At 37.0% G+C, this 17,989-nt stretch overlaps 1 protein-coding gene across 1 annotated transcript in view; it reads right to left on the minus strand.

Moving 5' to 3' along the window:
- The window catches only part of SLC9C1 (solute carrier family 9 member C1), a gene marked incomplete at its 3' end in the record, with an annotated part of 88,482 nt that overhangs the window by 27,432 nt on the left and 43,061 nt on the right, over nucleotides 1-17,989 (minus strand). Inside the window, exons 10-14 of the mRNA XM_081235336.1 lie at nucleotides 17,273-17,354; nucleotides 14,445-14,611; nucleotides 12,553-12,678; nucleotides 9,033-9,127; nucleotides 5,643-5,762 (exon numbers count right to left, since the gene is read on the minus strand). Of these exons, the coding sequence (XP_081091462.1) occupies nucleotides 5,643-5,762; nucleotides 9,033-9,127; nucleotides 12,553-12,678; nucleotides 14,445-14,611; nucleotides 17,273-17,354 (590 nt within the window). The remainder of the gene's footprint in view (nucleotides 1-5,642; nucleotides 5,763-9,032; nucleotides 9,128-12,552; nucleotides 12,679-14,444; nucleotides 14,612-17,272; nucleotides 17,355-17,989) is intronic.

Raw genomic sequence — 17,989 nt, forward strand, 5'->3', positions numbered from 1 at the left:
TGTCTTGGTGTGGGTCTCTTTGGATTAATCATATTTGGATGTCTGTTTCTTTCCCTATGTAAAGAAAGTTTCCAGCCATTATTTTTTTTTTTGAATAAGTTTGTTGCCCCTTTCTTTCTCTCTTCTCCTTCTGGCACCCCTATAATGTAAATACTGGTCCACCTGATGGTGTCCCATGAGTCATTTAAGCTATCTTCACTCTTTTTCATTCTTTTTTTTCCTCCTCAGATTGGACGAATTCTGCTGCCTTGTCTTTGAGATTGCTTATCTTTTTTTCTGCTTGATTTAGTCTGCTGTTAAACCCCTCTATTGAATGTTTCAGCTCAGTTATTCTTCAGCTCTGTGATTTCTGTTTGGGACATTTTTATATTGTTTATCTCTTTGTTAAATTTTTCCCTTTGTTTATATATTCTTCTTCTGACCCTAGTGAGCATCTTTGATCTCTCTAACAGATAAATCACAATAACAGATCTCTTTAAGAGATAAATCACTTATCTAAATTTCATTAAGGTGTTTCTGGAGTTTTATTCTGTTCTTTTGTTTGGAACATATTCCTCTGTTTCTTCATTTTCCTTCATGCTCTGTGTTGGTTTCTGAACATTAGATAAAACAGTCACCTCTTTTGGTCTTGATGGACTGGTCTTGTGTAGATAAACCTTATCATTCAGCCTATCATGAGCTCTTGGTTGTCTCTCAAACCTTTGTGATTGTCCAAGCTGCCTTATTTGCTCTTAGTGGCTCCCAGTAGTTGAGGATGTGCCAAGACATGTTTGTGTCCCATTGTGGAGAGTATCATTCATCACCTAGATGCAAGCTGATTAGAAACAGGACTCCTCAGGTAGCAGCTTTTGAGGTATGCAAATAGACTTCTTTCAGGGAAAGACTGGGAGATGGGTATTTCTATCTGCTCCATCTGCACTGAGCCATGGAGCTGTAGCCCATTAAGAAGTGTTTCTTTGTTTGCTACAGTCTTGTGGCTCCTAAAATAGAAGCCCCCTTGGCCACTAGAGCCAGGCAATCAAGAGGTGTGTCCTTTGTGTGGAAGCCACAAAAGCCAGGGTGCCAAATTTTACACAAGCTCCTTCCAAGAAGACAACATCCTCATGAACACATTAAGAACTGTTTCTTTGTTCTAGTCTTGTGTATTTTGTGGTTATAAGCCTCATTAGATTTCAGAACTAGGTATTTTGGGGGCCCATCCCGTAGGGTGAAGTCTTAAAAGTTAGGGTGCTAGATATTGGGCTCAAACCCTTTGCTTCTCAGGAGAGACTGGGAGCTCTGTGTTCCCTTCCAATTGTATGTCTGTGCCAGGGGGTGAGTTTTATGGTGAAAGTGTGTCTCAGCATTTCCTACCTGTTTCAAAGTAGGTATTTTCTCATTAGCCTGATGTGTAGGAGTTGCTCAGTTTCTGGATTTCTTTCAAGGAGAACTCATCCATGTTTAGCTGTAGATTTGGTGTGTCCATGGAAGGAATTGAGTTCAGGAGCCTCAATGCCACCATCTTGGATGAGAGAACAAACTGCTTTTTAAAATTTCTTCCAGCAATAAAGTCACATCTGGCACAGCATTACACTTGAGGTTACCTTTTGCTTAAATTGATAATTGACTATAATCTGACTTGTTTATGTCAGATAGATAAATTAAAGGGGATATGATGGGAATTACTTACAATGTCTTTAAATCTTTAATGTTGGCATTAGTTTTTAAACTCCTCCTGGAATGCTATATTGCTTCTTATTACTATTTTGGCCAAGGGTTCCACTTGGTCACTTGGCCATTTCTGCCATGATTCTTATGATATAGGTCAACAAGACAATGTATGTGTTCAGCTAGACACTAAGTATATTCATCCCAATTATACACTTAGGGATTTAGGGAAATAACCACACAGTGAACCTGGTGGACTTCTATGAGACAGACTGGGTCAGAAACTCCATAAATTATCTGGCCTAAAAGCTCCCAGTTTAACTTGAGGAACACAATAGTATTTCAAGCCTTTGGTATCAGTATCATTTAAATGCCATAACCCAAAGTCCTAACAGAGTCTGAGTATTTTCTTTTCCCAATGCACAGGAAATCTGGTAAAATGATTAAATGTCCATCTGAGAGAAGATTGAGGAAATATTTATCCTACATATTTGTGGTGCTGCAGTTCTTTCTCAAGGACTCTGATTCTGAGAATTGACTTAGCTGTCTTGCAATAATTGACTTCATCCCTTTGCTCAACAGCTCTCCCTTTCTACCTTGAGAAAACTCAAGTAATGCCATAGTTAACTGTTTGTCTATATTGTCTTTTAATATTCAATATTTGTTACCCATCCTTAGGTCAAACACTCTGACTGCTACTCCAGGTTTGCTGTCCACAAAATAAAGTATGCCCACCTTGCCTCTGACATTTAAGTGTTGCCATCTGTCTTCTGCCACTCCCATTTCCTTTTGATACTAGAGAGGCCTGTTCCACAGCAGACGTAATGATGGTTAACCATGTCCTGCAGAGGACATCTATCATTGAGTTTCTCACTGTTGCCTTGGTGAAGGGAAATATCCTCTGTTCTTTCACAGGGAACAAAATCATGAGGTTGGTTCTTCATTCTAATATAATAAATCTAGTTAAATATTCCAATTTTATCATCTGCACTTCATTTATTGTAGGTTATTGGCCTGGTCAAGCTTCAAAGAACCATCTCAGGAATATAATAGCACCAGCTCCAAGTGTCCTAGATAGAATGTTGAATCCTGAATTATCAGGTATAAGACCTCTGTGCCAATAAAGTTCTTCCCAATCTGGCCTTATGTTGCAGCCCTGGTCCCATATCCTCAAGATCCATCCTCTTATATGTTCTACTAGTATTTGCTGATGTCAGGTCCTGTAATTTCATCAGCTGACAAGTTGTAGTCTCCTGAAGCAGCCGCTATATTTCCCCCTCCAGCTGTGTTGAGACCTGACCTGGGTAATTACCTTGGAAGCAATGAAAAGGTGGTAGAAACTATTATATATATTTTCCATGTTATATAATTTATATATAAATTATATATTTTTTCATTTTCATTATATAAATCTTCTTTTGGTGATTGGCCTTGTTCATGTTTGTGATTCCATCACTTACTAATTTCAACATTTCACTAATACTATAGTCCATATTGGATAATTTTAATAACTGAAGTCTTAGGGATATAAATCTGCTGCTGTTATTTCTGCTGATTCACTCTCATGATTGTTTCCTTGTGTGTTTGTTCATCTTTGATAGTGACTTCATCCACTGGTTAGAGAACTCAATTTTTATTTAGCACTTAATAATAAATGCTAACATTTAAGTGCTTACTTAGTGCTAGTCTCTGGACTAAGTGCTTCTACACACACTATTTATGTAATCTTTACAACAATCCCATAATGAAGGCAGAGGTGAACCCAACTAGTATATACTAGTACCTACTATGTGCCAGTTATTTTGCCAAGTGCTTTACATATATCAGTCTCCAGAATATGACATAGATATTACTTTATCTGTTTTTCAAATGAGAAACCTGAGACCTTTCAAACTTATCCAGCTAATAAATGATAAAGACTAGGATTCTAAACTAAGCCATCTGACTCCAGAATCTGTACTACCTACTCTGAGATGAATGATATATAAGAGACAGACTAAAATGTAGATTGATTATAAGTCCTAGTTTTTCAAATCTCCACTTCTTTGTTACATCAACAGAAATAAGTACTCAGAAAGTTGTGGCCTAAGTCACTATTGAAGGCTTTAAAAGAACCATAGTACAAAAATATCCATTTGGTATTTACTGATAATCCTATTGAGAAGAGGGAGACCTCTCTTGAATCTAAGAAAAGAAACAAAAGACATCCCAGTTGGAAAGGAAAAAGTAAACATATCTCTATCCCTAGGTGATATGCTCTTAAATACAGAATATCCTAGAGAATTCACAAAAAAACAACTAGAGCTAATAAATGAATTCAGCAAAGCTTCAAGATACAAGATCAATATACAGAAATAACTTGTATTTCTATACATTAGAAATAAACACTACAAAAATGAAATCAGGAGCACAATTTTATTTGAAATAGCATAAAAATACTTAGGATTAAATTTTACCAAAGACATGTACACTGAAAACTATAAGACATTCCTAACAGGAATTAAAGATCTAAATAAATGAAAAGACATCCCATGGTCATGAATCAGAAAGTTTAATATTTTAAGACGGTAATACTACTCAAAGCAAGTTACAAACTAAATGTAATCCCTATGAAAATCTCAATGACATTTTTTATGTGCATAAATAGACAAGCTAATCCTAAAATTCATATGGAATTGCAAGGAACCCCGAATAGCTAAACCAATCTTGAAAAAGAAAATAAAGTGGGTGGATTCACATTTCCTGATTTCATAATTATCTAGCAGATGTGGAAAACAATTTGGTGTTTCCTCAAGAAATTAAATAAATTAATTAAATAAAATAAATTTTATTTTCATATGATCCAGCAGTTTTATTCCTAGGTGCATACCCAAAAGATGGAAAGCAGGAATTCAAACAAATACATGTACATAAATGTTCATAGCAGCACTGTTTACAATAGCCAAAAGGTGAGAACAACTCAAATACCCATCAACAGATGAATGGATAAAGAAAATACATCACGTCTGCACAATGGACTATTATTCAGCCATAAGAAGAAATAAAGTATTTTATTTAAGATAAGAAGAATAAAGTATTCATAAGAAAAATAAAGTATTCAATAAGAAGAATAAAGTATTCATACATGCTACAAAGTAGATGAACCTTATGCTACAGATACATGCTACAATGTGGAAGAAACATTATGCTGAGTGAAAGAATCCAGAAACCGACTTACTTCACCCTGTATGACAGACTCTAGGTACATCCACCTCACTACAAATAACTCAATTTCGTTTCCTTTTATGGCTGAGTAATAAAATATTCCATTGTATATATGTGCCACATCTTCTTTATCCATTCATCTGTCGATGGACACTTAGGTTGCTTCCAGGGTGGGATAGGGAGGGTGGGAGGGAGGGAGATGCAAGAGGGAAGAGATATGGGGATATATGTATATGTATAGCTGATTCACTTCTTTATAAAGCAGAAACTAACACACCATTGTAAAGCAATTATACTCCAATAAAGGTGTTAAAAAAAAAAGAATCCGTAAACCGAAGGCTATATGTTGTATGATTCTATCTATATAATACATCTGGAATAGGTAAATTCATAGAGACAGAAAGCAGACTAGTGCTATCCAGGAGCTGGGGGGAAGAGGGAATGGGGAGTGACTGCTAATCCAGTGCACTGGATTTACATTTGGGGCAATGAAAATGCCGTGGAATTTGACAGAGGAGATCGTTGCCCAATGTGAATATACTAAATAACCCTGAATGGTACACTTAAAAATGGTTAACGTTTAATCTTGTATGAAATTTACCTCTATAATAAAAGTTATTACACTATATCTTTTTTTCTTTAAATAACTTTTTGTATGTATATAAGTAATTTGGTTGTAAACCACCTCAAAATATTTTACAAAGTATTCAGGGTATAAATTTTTAAAAATAAATAAAAGGAAATTTCAAATGATTATAATAGCATTTCTAGTAAGGTTTAAAAGCACTTACCTTGATGGGATCCCTTTTTCCTTTTTCGTATTATACACCCAATTGAGCAATACTTTTCTAGTAAAGGCAAGAATTGTTTTGCTTTCAGAATAATTCTTTATTGTCTCAGCACTCATATATCTAAAAAAAAGAAGAAGAAGAAGAACCTTTAAACATGCTTTAAAATTTTTGAGATAAGTTTAATGCAGTATTGTCAGGAGGCAGGAAAACTATTTTGTCAGTGACGACAGGAAATGAGACACTTTCATGGACATAGGTCCAAGTCATGAAGATGTGGATAAAGGTGAATATGTAATTATGAGGTTAGATTGTGGGGCTCATCATTAAACAGAGAGTAAAAATAAATGGAGATAAATGGTTCAAAATAGAGAAGTCAAGTTTCAGGGAGAGAAAGCATACCATGATTCCAATATTTGGGATTCAAATATATGTGGGTTTTTGTGTTTGAGCCTCCATTATCTGGGTGGCAGTGTACAAATTACCTCAATAACCTGTTTGCTCTCAGAATGGAAGTAAAAATACTTATGTCAGCCTGGGAAACTTAAATAAGAAAGCATATATGAGGCATCTAGCCCAACTCACACATTCGCCCATCTCTTTTCTTGCACCTTCTGGGAAAGTAATCAGGGAGTTTATGGGGAAAATACAAGTGGAGAAGTGAAAGAGCAAAAATGGTTACTTGGAGAAGTTGGTGCTCATAAACCCCCAAAAGACATTTGCCCCAAGCTGCCTGTAGGTTTCTTCTGGGTTTTTTGTTGAGGCAGTTCAGATCTATGTGCTATGATTTGGTCTTGCTCAGCAAATTCCCTTGGTTTATGAGGAACTTACCTGCTGCTGACCAGATACTTACATTGTCTTCATCAGAAGGAGGATGGGGCTCCATCCCTGGATCTGAGGCCCTACGTTAAAATGAAGCTTAATGGAAGGGCATTGGTGACTTAAGTACAAAGGTGGACCTTGTTCTTCCTATGGATTATGATGTTCTCACCCTAAAATTTGGGCAATTTCTCTGTTACAGGGATACTGATATAATTAAAAAGAAGGAAGTTATTCCGTTCTCTGTGATTCAATATAATAATGTGGTAATTACACGGAAAATCATGAATGTATATATGACTTGATTCATTTCTGATTTTTAAAATATTTGATTGAGCACCTTTTATGCTTGATAAATGCATGGGGTAAACCATAGATACTGGTCTCCGCCCTCAAGAATCCAGAAGACTAGTGGAGTAAAACATGCAAACAACAGTTGCAGTTAAGTGTAGTAAGCATTCTGCAGAGACAATAAGAGGACACTCTGGACCCACAAAGGAGGGTGTTGAATATAGTCTTGGGGAATCAGGAAACCTTCCTGAAGGAATTAATGTCTAAGCTAAGACTTGATCATTTCACAAGTTCTTATGAATCCTAAACATCTGTGATATCAATGTGTGTGATATTTTACAGGCCAAATTCCTGTGTTTTTCAGGCTCCTGAGTTCCTATTTTATATCAACATATTCACTGTTTAGACCTGATTTAGGAGAAGAGTATGATCTCTCTAACTGGATAGTGAGGTAGGATAGCTTTGAATCCGTGCTCTGTAATTCATTAGTTAAATAACCCTGGGTAAATTATTTAATCTCTCTGTGCCCCACTTTCCCCACCTGCAAAATAAAGATAATAATAGCACTTATAGGATTTTTATGACATTGAATGGGTAATATGTTTAAAACTGTGTCTGACACAAGACAATAAATATAAGCTATATTCAAAGTATTGCTTCTTAGGCAATTACACAGGCACTTAGCACTGGTCCTGGTACCTCTATTTAACCCCCTACTGATTTTATCTTTAGACTTGTTTTCTTGCTGCAGGTTACCCCAACAGGTGGGGCTATGGATAGGAATGATCAGCAGATGGTGAAATCAACTCCAAAGCAACACAGCAAAGCAGCAAGCACTGAGCACAAGTGTAATTAAGAGAAAATTCTCTGATCTGAACACCATTTCACTGATCTTGATATTCCCCAGTGCTGGCGTATAGTTTTGCACACATCAGTATTCAATATTTATCTCTTGCATGTATGAATGAAAATGTAATAAATGTTTCAAAATTTGCCTTTGTTGCCCACTACGAGTCCTTTCAAACCTTAACCCCATTTACTCTGGGTCCTCAGAGGCATATGTTGCTTCTGCCTTCGTGGGTTTTTAGAGGAAAAATCAAGGTGGTGGGCTGAATTGCTCTATATAGGTACTGTTTTATATGTATTCTACATATGTTAACCTCTCCTGGACAATGCAGTGATACTACTTTTCAGCATGTCATTTGTTCATTCATTTAAAAACTTCTGCTGTACATAGTGCATCTGTCTTTAAAGTATGAATCATATTGTTTTAAATTGATCACATCTGCCCAGCCTTCTCCCTCTACTTCACTAACACCGCTCAGGTCCCCTAAGCATTTGAGGGCCCTAGAGCAAGAGGGCAGGTGGAGGACTTGCACCATATATGGAAAGATAATGTCATAATGATTTGCATGGCGAGGCTTGAAATTAAAACTCTTAGGCTCTTTGAAAATCTGAACGCACACTGCAGTGAGAGCATGCTCTAGTGTCTGGCACTTCTCTTCCCACACACAGCTTTATCTCTCACTGTATCTCAAGCCAGTGCATGTGAGTGGACACGAGGCCGGCACATGTCTTAGGTTTGAGGGGTGCACACCAAGGGCCCAGTTTGCTTGTAAGATCATGACATGAGGGAAAAGGCCCAAGCAATCCTAGAAATAAGCTTAGGACCACTTGAGCAGGAAATTTTGGTGTCCGTGGTACCAGAAATGAGATCTAGAACAAGAAGGTATGTCTGGGTTTTGGGTGGTCACTGTCGCAACTGCACTGCAGTTTAACTTGTCCCTCTTCCCAGTCATACACTCCACAGGGGATGATCTGAGGGTACTCCCTATCATGCTGACTTTGAGGAACTCATTGCTGACTCTGGAGGCTTGCATCTAAAGAAATCATTATGAGTATATCAGGAAAGGTTGTGCATTGGGAAGATGTGCCTGGAAGGACTAAGGAAGTCTTTGACCTCAGTGAGGTATCTGAGTAGCCTAGAAGGAGGAGTGGTTTACCACAGCTTAGCTTTGCAGGGGTGGGCAAAAGGAGAAAGGGAAGAGCATCTCAGTCAGAAGCAGCAGCTGGTTCAAATGCACAGAGGTGTGGATGAGTGGAGCAAGTTTGGGAAACTGGAAGCAAGTGATTTGACCTGGTTGTGGGGTGGAGAGCAGGCAGTGGCTTGCACGCATAACACTGGATGATCTCAAGTTACCGAACAAAAGCGAGAAACTCATTTGCACAATTTCCTAAATGTAGTGGCTTAGGATGGAAGCCTTCTCCTGAAAATATACTTACTCTCCTTTCTCACCAAAGCTTCCTGCTGCACCTACCAGCATCTGGACTGCACTCTGGGACAGAGTCTCATTCCTGTATTGTCTCTGGTAGCTTGCCTAAAAGAAATGTTGAATCAAATCATTCTATAATATGGGTAACAGGGACAATATATTATTTTCTTCATGGAAAAATAACCTGTGAGAAAGAAGTCAAAATCCCCGAATAATCTAGTATCTTTATATATAAAAAATTTTTTTTCTATGGAGTCCAGACCATGAGGTCAGTGCAGAAGGTAGGTCTGAGTTTTGGGTGGAATGAAAATGGTTATGCAGGAAACTAGGTTCCTCTAGATGTTAATTAGGTTTTCAAAAATAAGTGGAGTTCTGTAGCCAAATAAGTGTGGGAACTGTTGCAAAGTATCCCCATCTTAAAAGTTTATAATGCATATTAGAATATTAAAGACTCTGAGAAATTCTACAGTAAGGGATTCTGATTTATATCTTTATTTAATTCCACCTCCCCAAATATTTTGACAACAGGATTCTCTTGTCTCCTATCTATTCCCAGCATGAAATGAACTGCTCCTGTGGTGCAGAACACAGACATTCATTCATTCAGTCCATATACTGAGAACCCACTCGGCTTCTGTGTGCTGAACATTGTTGAGAATCAACTTCCTAAATTGGGATGTGTGATATGACTAAAGATTCCTGGTTCCATAGAAGACATTCTGTCTGCACAATTATTTACGGACATTTAAACATGGTTTTGCTCTTGGGGGATCCTAGAAAGGGGCAGAACTAGATTTAAGGATGAAAGGTCAAAAGGTTATTTGTCAGTAATGAAAGGAATTCAATAGAGTATCATTTTCTCCTTAAACTTCATTAAAATACTGGCAAAATAATGTAAAATTAAAATATTTTCAGTATCCTCAAAGATAAGCACTGTAGTTTGTGGGGGAAATAAGAAAGCTGAAAGTCATATGGAGCTCATGAAAGCTTAGCGACATAAATGACAAAGCAGTTAGATACTAGAAAAATGTTAACTCTTAAGTGATCCTTCACACCAAAATGTAAGAAGAATTTAGAGAATAGTTGATTCCTAACAATAACTGCCATCTCTGAACTCTCTAATATACTATTGAATTAACATAATAATTTATGTTTCACAGAAAATTATTTAATTCTTGCAACAGCTTTATGAGGAAGGTATACAAATCTGCATAGATGAGAAAGATGAGGCTCCTCAGGGAGTTGAGCAGTTTTCTCAAGATCACATTGGAAACTCAGTTCTTTCTGAATTTAAAGCCTGCCTCTCTTTTCCCCCATTATGTTGTGCTGCTCTCTTGTGCCACTGTCTTACCATGCTGTGCTTCATCTTCTTTCTTTTTTAAATTAGTTAATTAATTTATTTGTCTTCTCTGGGTCTTAGTTGCCACACACAGAATCATCATTGCCATGTGTGGGTTCTTCCTTGTGGCATGTGGGATCTTTAGTTGCGGCATGCATGCAGGATCTAGTTCCCTGACCAGGGATCAAACCCGGGACCCCTGCATTGGGAGCGTGGAGTCTTAACCACTGGACCACCAGGGAAGTCCCCCTCTTCTAACATACAGTAGTGGAGGAGATATTGCTCCCGTTAACAAGAGCTGGCTGAGATTTAAATAAGAATTCTCAGAGCTTTGAAAACTGCAATAACCAATTAATACTGTAGGGAGCAGTGAACATTAGCATTGAGATTGCAGAAATCAAATCAACAAGCTAAGATACACATGAAAATATGTCTAGAACAAAGAAAGGCTAAAAATATATGAGGTGAGATGAAGATCTGGAGAATAGAACAGAGAGATCCAATATATTTTGAAAAATAGGATTTCTGGATTAAGACCTAACACACAGCACAAAATCAATGAAGATATAATAGTAGAAAAAAAACCATTTAAGGCAATAAATCAAAAAGTTACAGGAAGTATATATTGTAGAAAACACAGGCTATCATGAGTGGAAGGAATCTAAGAGGTCATTCAGGTAGCATAATTTCTCCTTTTACAGATGGGGAGAATAACAACTTAAAAGAATATGTTCTGAGTCACATATCATATTAATAATAAAAGCAAGACTAAAAATGGAGTCTCCTGCATTGATTTTAAGGGTTCCTGAATACTATATTTTCCTGAAATAAATTAAAAATCTGGAAGTGACTCAGATACATGCTCTCATAAAATCTGCTGGTGGAACAAAGCATGATATGGGCACAAGTTCACCCTTCATGGCACTGGCTCAATTGCTTAAAGAAGTTATTTAGGTCCTTGGAAAGCTGTCTTTGTGACTCAGCTTGTCTGCCAGGACTACTTCTGAGGAGGGAATAATCATACCCTAAAGATCTTCCATTTCCCAAATTAGACTGAGCAAGCAGAATCCTATATGCATGGAACAGCTAAGAAGTGCATGACAGTTCCACAGGCAGTGAGGGAGTCCCAACATGAACATTTTGAGAGGATGAGTCGTGGCAACTGGTCAAGACTCTGTCTCTGACCTGGATAGAAAATGGAAACTGGGCTATTAGCATTTTCTCACAGAGTCCTATATGCTGCTGTGCTACAGAATTTCTTTAATTTTTACCCAAGATTTGATATGAAAACCTACTAACCTATACCTGCAGTTACTAGTGGACTTGGTGGTATTCTTTCAGGAAAAACTGGTTTGGTCCAGATATAGGCAGTGTCATGGAAATGACTGCATAATGCATCTGGTGGTAGAGCTCAGCTTGTAATTCCTGCCATTGGGATCTGTGAAATTCCAAGTTCCTCAAAAAAAACACCTTCTACTTAAGCTAATTTGAGTGGATTTCTTTTTCTTTTTGTCCTTTTCTTTTTTGTCTTTGCAGTCAAGCAGATTCCTAAGACAATGCCAAACTTCCCTTTGCCTTTGTAAACAATCTATTAAGCTGTGCAGGTGACCATAACCAAGCTGTCTTAAGCAAGGGAGAAACTTTTCAGTATAATTTTAGCCAATAATTTAATTTTTTTAATTTTAATTTTTTTAGTATAGTACTGGCACAAAAACAGACATGTAGATCAGTGGAACAGGATAGAGAGCCCAGAAATAAACCCAAGCACCTATGGTCAATTAATCTATGACAAAGGAGGCAAGAATTTACAATGGAAAAAGACAGTCTCTTTAATAAGAGGTGTTGGGAAAGCTGGACAGCTACATGTAGGAGAATGAGATTACATTTTCTCACATCACATCCTAAAATAAATTCAAAATTAAAGACCTAAATGTAAGACTGGAAACCACAAAACTCCTAGAAGAAAACATAGGCAGAACACTCTTTGACATAAATCGTAGCAATATTTTTTGGGATCTGTCTCCTAAGGCAAAGGAAATGAAAGCAAAAATGAACAAATGGGACCTAATTAAACTTAACAAAGGAGCCCATTGATAAAACGAAAAGACAACCTACTGAATGGGAAAAAAATATTTGCAAATGATATAAATGATAGGACAATAATTTAAAAAGCGTATAATAAAATACTAACTATTTGTGCTGACAGGAGACGCCTCTTGGCCAGCTCCATTGCTTCAATGTTAAGGGTCTCATCTATTTCCTTGTTACAGTGTAGACATTTCACTTTTTGATGTTCTGTTGTTTCTTCTTGGCCCAACTAAATAAAACACAAATCAAAACCAAAAAATAATACATGAACATTAACATATTGTTTAGCATAAACCTCAAGCAATTCACATACCATTTTGGTTTAAAAAAGTATAGAAATTTTGCTAGATACGGAAAAATGTTCAGATGAGTTTTCTCATTGTTTGCACAGTCATCTAGAAGGTAAAATAATTGCCAATTTGGCGGGAAGGAGTTATATCATATTTTTACCTTTGCATGACATTGGTAAAAGTTTATAAAAGCTACTACATTTCTGATCACACTTTAAACCACTGGTTCTGAAAGTGTGGTTCCTCAGCACCAGCAGCATCACCTGGGTATTGTTAGAAATGCACATTCTCAAACCCCACCATAGACCTGCTGAATCAGAGACTGTGGGGAGATGGGACAGCAATCTGTGTTTTTACAAACCCATTCCATGATTCTGCTACAGCTAAAGTGTGACAACCACTGCTTTAAACTAATCACTTAAGGTAGAATAAAAAGTGAACATGGCTGTTAGGAGATGGGTATATGGATAACTCCATTTTATAGATGAAAAAGTAGAAGCTTAGATAAAATAAAAGGTTTATATAAAGATCACAAAGCATTTATTAAGTGGTAAAACTAGGATATGAACCCAGATTTTCTGAGTCTAAAGCCAATGTTCTATCTATAACAGTAGAATATCCCTCATGTCAGCATCATAAAGAGGAGAATGTAGTTGTTTAATTATCTGCCTTCTGAGACAGATCGAATACCAGAGTGGTGCCCTTAACCCTGACTTTGCATTAGAATTAGCTGGGTAAATGGATTAAAAATATATATTCCTGGGATCCTCCTCAAACCATCTGCATCAGAATCTCCTGGGTAGAGGCTGGGAAATCAATCCGTATTTTTTAATAAGCTTTCCAGGTGATTCTGATGCAGCCAGATTAACAAAAGGCCACAATCAGATATTGGGAGCTACTATAAAAAATCCTTAGATTTGACTTGGTACTTTTCTTATCCAGAAGTCCTGGCAATATTCCTGCAGACACAAGGCTTGATTCTGGGCCCCGATCTGGAGCTTCAAGCACCATAGAGGATTTAAAATGGAGTTTTAGAAATCCTATTTCATAGCAACCAATTATCTTATGTCTACAGTCATAGAAGTTAGCCCCTCATATGGTGTGATGCAGAAAAACATTGCAATGAAAATTGGACGTAATATAGGAGACGGCAACCCAGAAGAAGCCTTGAGCAGATACCAGGACAACTTTTATTATTTCTCCTTGTGGCATTCATGACTGCTGATGAATTATGAACTCATGTATGAATTAGAAGTCTGACCATGGAGATCCTAAAGCATATCTCAGAAGCAGGAGGTGATGTTTCACCACATCTAATCGTATGACACTGGCTTTGAATTTTATTTTACATTACAAAGTAATATTAACCATAAACCAGGGCCTAGCAAGTACTTGGCTATATAAAAGCCTAAATAAACACTGAATCAATGCTGTCCATCTTCAGCCCAGTAAAAAAACTAGCCATTTTCTAGGGCTCACTCTCTTCTTTTTATGCTGTCTTTTAAAGGCTGCTCCAATACACTAGTCCTTCTTTTGAATTTACAATACATACTTGATATACTCAAGGGGGTTGTCAGTTCTATTTTGCCCCATAGTGGTCACAAAATTCCCTAAGAATTGTGAATTAATATTTATAACATTTATACTTATTTAAGGGCAATCATATCCACTTTGAAGGAATAAACAAAAGATATTACTTGCTTACTGCATATGGGTTTTGCAGTATAATTTCTTTCTCAACCATGTTCCAATCTGCGTTAGCAAGATCTTTGTCAAATTTGAGTGCAGAGGCTGCAGATACGGTTAGTTCTTGAAAGTGTTGAAATGTATAATACAGTGATTTATACTTTGTTGATGTGACATCATGAAGACCTTTGATACAAAGAACACATTTTATAAATAGTAGACATCATCATTTTGATAATATACATAGAATATACACATATACATATAGGTGTGTAGGAGATATATGCAGGAGGTATAGATATACATATACATATATGTACACAGTGTATGTGTAGATATATACATATATTTCCCACCTATACATAAGGTCATATATATAAGTATTTATGATATATATTTATTTATCTCCAGATGTATACATTTGACCCTTGAACAACATGGGAGTCAGGGGTGCCAACCCTCCACGCATATGACTTTACAGTTGGCCGTTCATATCCATGGTTCTTCACCCTCAGATTCAATAAGCAGGTTCATGTTATACTGAAGTACATATTAAAAATTTTTTTAATTAAAAAAAATTCACATCCACTTATAAGTGGATTGGCGTAGTTCAAATCCATGTTGATCAAGGATCAACTGTGTGTGTGTGTGTGTGTGTGTGTGTGTGTATATATATATCTCCAGACCTCAATAATGTTTGAAGGAATCTTACTACCAGACACAAATTCCCTTTCTGTGAGCCATAGAAGTTTCTTTGGAAAGCAATAATGTTCCATGAACAAATGTTCACTGCTCTCAGTGCAAGTAAACAGATGCTCCACAATAAGAATTTTAGGTTTATTTAGCTACTAAGTAGAACATCTGATAAACTGCAGAATTTTACCTCTTTAATCTGTTTTTCCCATTTTACTATGTTAAGGCTCAGAAAATAAAAACAGAAAAAAAAGTAAATGGAAGAAAAGATTTTATTGCAAATATGAGGATGAAGGTGCAATATTATCCATAAAGATGAAATTTAAGATTGGTTACAAAATGCCATATGAATGAAAACTCTGCGTGTAACAAGAAAGGGTGATAAAGCAGTTAAGAATACAATGGATTAAAAGCATTAGAGCAATTTGTTTTTAGTTCTTTAACTGCCATTATCAAGCCATGTGACCTTAGACAAGAACTTTTAACTCTTTAGATTTCAATTTATCAATTGTTAAAAAGTAGGGGAGGGCTTCCCTGGTGACGCAGTGGTTGAGAGTCCGCCTGCCGATGCAGGGGAAACGGGTTCGTGCCCCGGTCTGGGAAGATCCCACATGCCGCGGAGCGGCTGGGCCCGTGAGCCATGGCCACTGGGCCTGTGCGTCCGGAGCCTGTGCTCCGCAACAGGAGAGGCCACAACAGTGAGAGGCCCACATACCTCAAAAAAAAAAAAAAAAAAAGTAGAGGATTGAAACAGTCATATTGTATAATGCAGTTGCCTCCTAAAACTGGTATTTCTGCTTCTACTCTCTTCATAGCTCCTAATCAGCTATCCACAGAGCCAGAGTTATCTTTTCAAGGACCTTATTCATAAAATTACACTTACTTGCTTAAAACCAACCAAGAAATCCATCTATCCCTTAGAATAAAATCTTAAAATTCAAGGTCCTTCATTATCTAACTCTTTCCCTACCTCTCCCATCTGGACTTCCTTCACTATTGGCATTGTTCTCGAAGGTCCCAGCACCTTACCTTCTTTCCTTGAACACACTCATTTTCTAATTTCCTCAGGAATCTATTACCTGTTGTGTTTTCTATTTTATTTATATGTGGTTTGTTTATTTTTATACAAAAATGACTCTCTGATATTACCTTATTTGACTTGTTTACTGCCTGTTTCTCCTCTCTCCAACATAAGCTCCATCAACTCAGAAATCTTTCTTGTCTTCATAATGCATCACTATCAGTTAGAATAGTGACTGGCATATAAGAGGCTCTTAACAAAAAGTTTGTCAAATAACTGAATAAACTTATTGTATAATTTTACTTAAACTGGACTAATGTAAATAAGTAATCTTTTTTATTTTAATTGGAGTAAAATTGCTTTACAATGTTATGTTAGTTTCTGCTGTACAATGAAGTAAATCAGCTATATATATGTATACCTATATCCCCTCCCTCTTGGACCTCCCTCCCACCCCGCCCCCCATCCCCCCCATCTAGGTCATCACAGAGCACAGAGCTGAGCTCCCTGTGCTATACAGCAGGTTCCCACTAGCGATCTATTTTACACATGGTAGTGTATTTATGTCAAACCTAATCTCCCAATTCGTTGTACCCTCCCCTTCCCCTTCTGTGTCCACATGTCCGTTCTCTATGTCTACATCTCTATTCCTGCCCTATAAATAGGTTCATCTGTACCATTTTTCTAGATTTCACATATATGTGTTAATAATATATGATATTTGTTTTTCTCTTTCTGGCTTACTTCACTCTGTATGACAGACTCTACATCCATCCACATCTCTACACATGACCCAACTTCATTCCCTTTTTATGTCTGAGTAATATTCCATTGTATATATGTACCACATCTTCTTTATCTATTCATCTATCGTTGGACATTTAGGTTGTTTCCATGTCCTGGCTATTGTAAATAGTGCTGCAATGAACACTGGGGTACAAGATTATTGCTTATTGGCCTAACAAGCTTATTGGCCTAAACAATTCAGATGACTTTACATAGAGATCCAATTTCCTCTTCAATTAGACACCATTGATTTGTGTTTATATGGCTTCTTTCTTCATTATTAACAATTCTTTAGCAGGTTTGGAATATTTTTCTCTTCACTCAGAATATGAATTTGCAGGGCTTACCGAGTTTAGTAACTGCCATTGGCAAAATAAATCTATTGACAATCAGGCTAACTAAGGATACTGACACTCCATGAAATAATATCTGGAATAGAAAAAAAAAGTAAGTTTTCATCACAATGTCACATAATATACTCTATATTTACCAATGTAAATTAAGCTAGGATGTACTATGTCAATAGATACTCATGGCAGAGGGGAATTTGGATGTCAGCCATGATGAAAGTACTCTGGGGATTCTCTATCTTCTTGCATGTGCTTCATTCACATTTCTGGAACCAAACCAAAAATCAGGACACATGGTTTGACAAATATTTATGCACATATGAAGACATTAGTAGAAAATACTTGTTCTTAAATTCCATTACTGCACTTCTTGAGCCCTGGAAATATACCTGTGCTTCACCAATTCTCATCCACCATACACACCTCCATGTACCCAGCCACACAGTTCTTTGTTCAACATTATCAGCACATCTGTATGAAATAATTCTCTCCACCTAGGAAAAGAGAACAACTCAGAGGCCTTGGTATGTTTGCTCCACCTCATACTTTGCCTCTCTGGCATCTCATTGCCAGCAGGGAGGAACAATTGATGGCTTTGGTGCCACCTGTTTTTTTTCTCCACTTATATCCCAAGTTAATCTCCATGGACAGATGAAGCAATACTTTTCAATTTGATACTACATACTTCCATCATTGTATGGAATTCTAACTTCC

This window comes from Mesoplodon bidens (assembly GCF_964165515.1).
Source record: "Mesoplodon bidens genome assembly, chromosome: 5".
NCBI classification, from domain to species: domain Eukaryota; kingdom Metazoa; phylum Chordata; class Mammalia; order Artiodactyla; family Ziphiidae; genus Mesoplodon; species Mesoplodon bidens.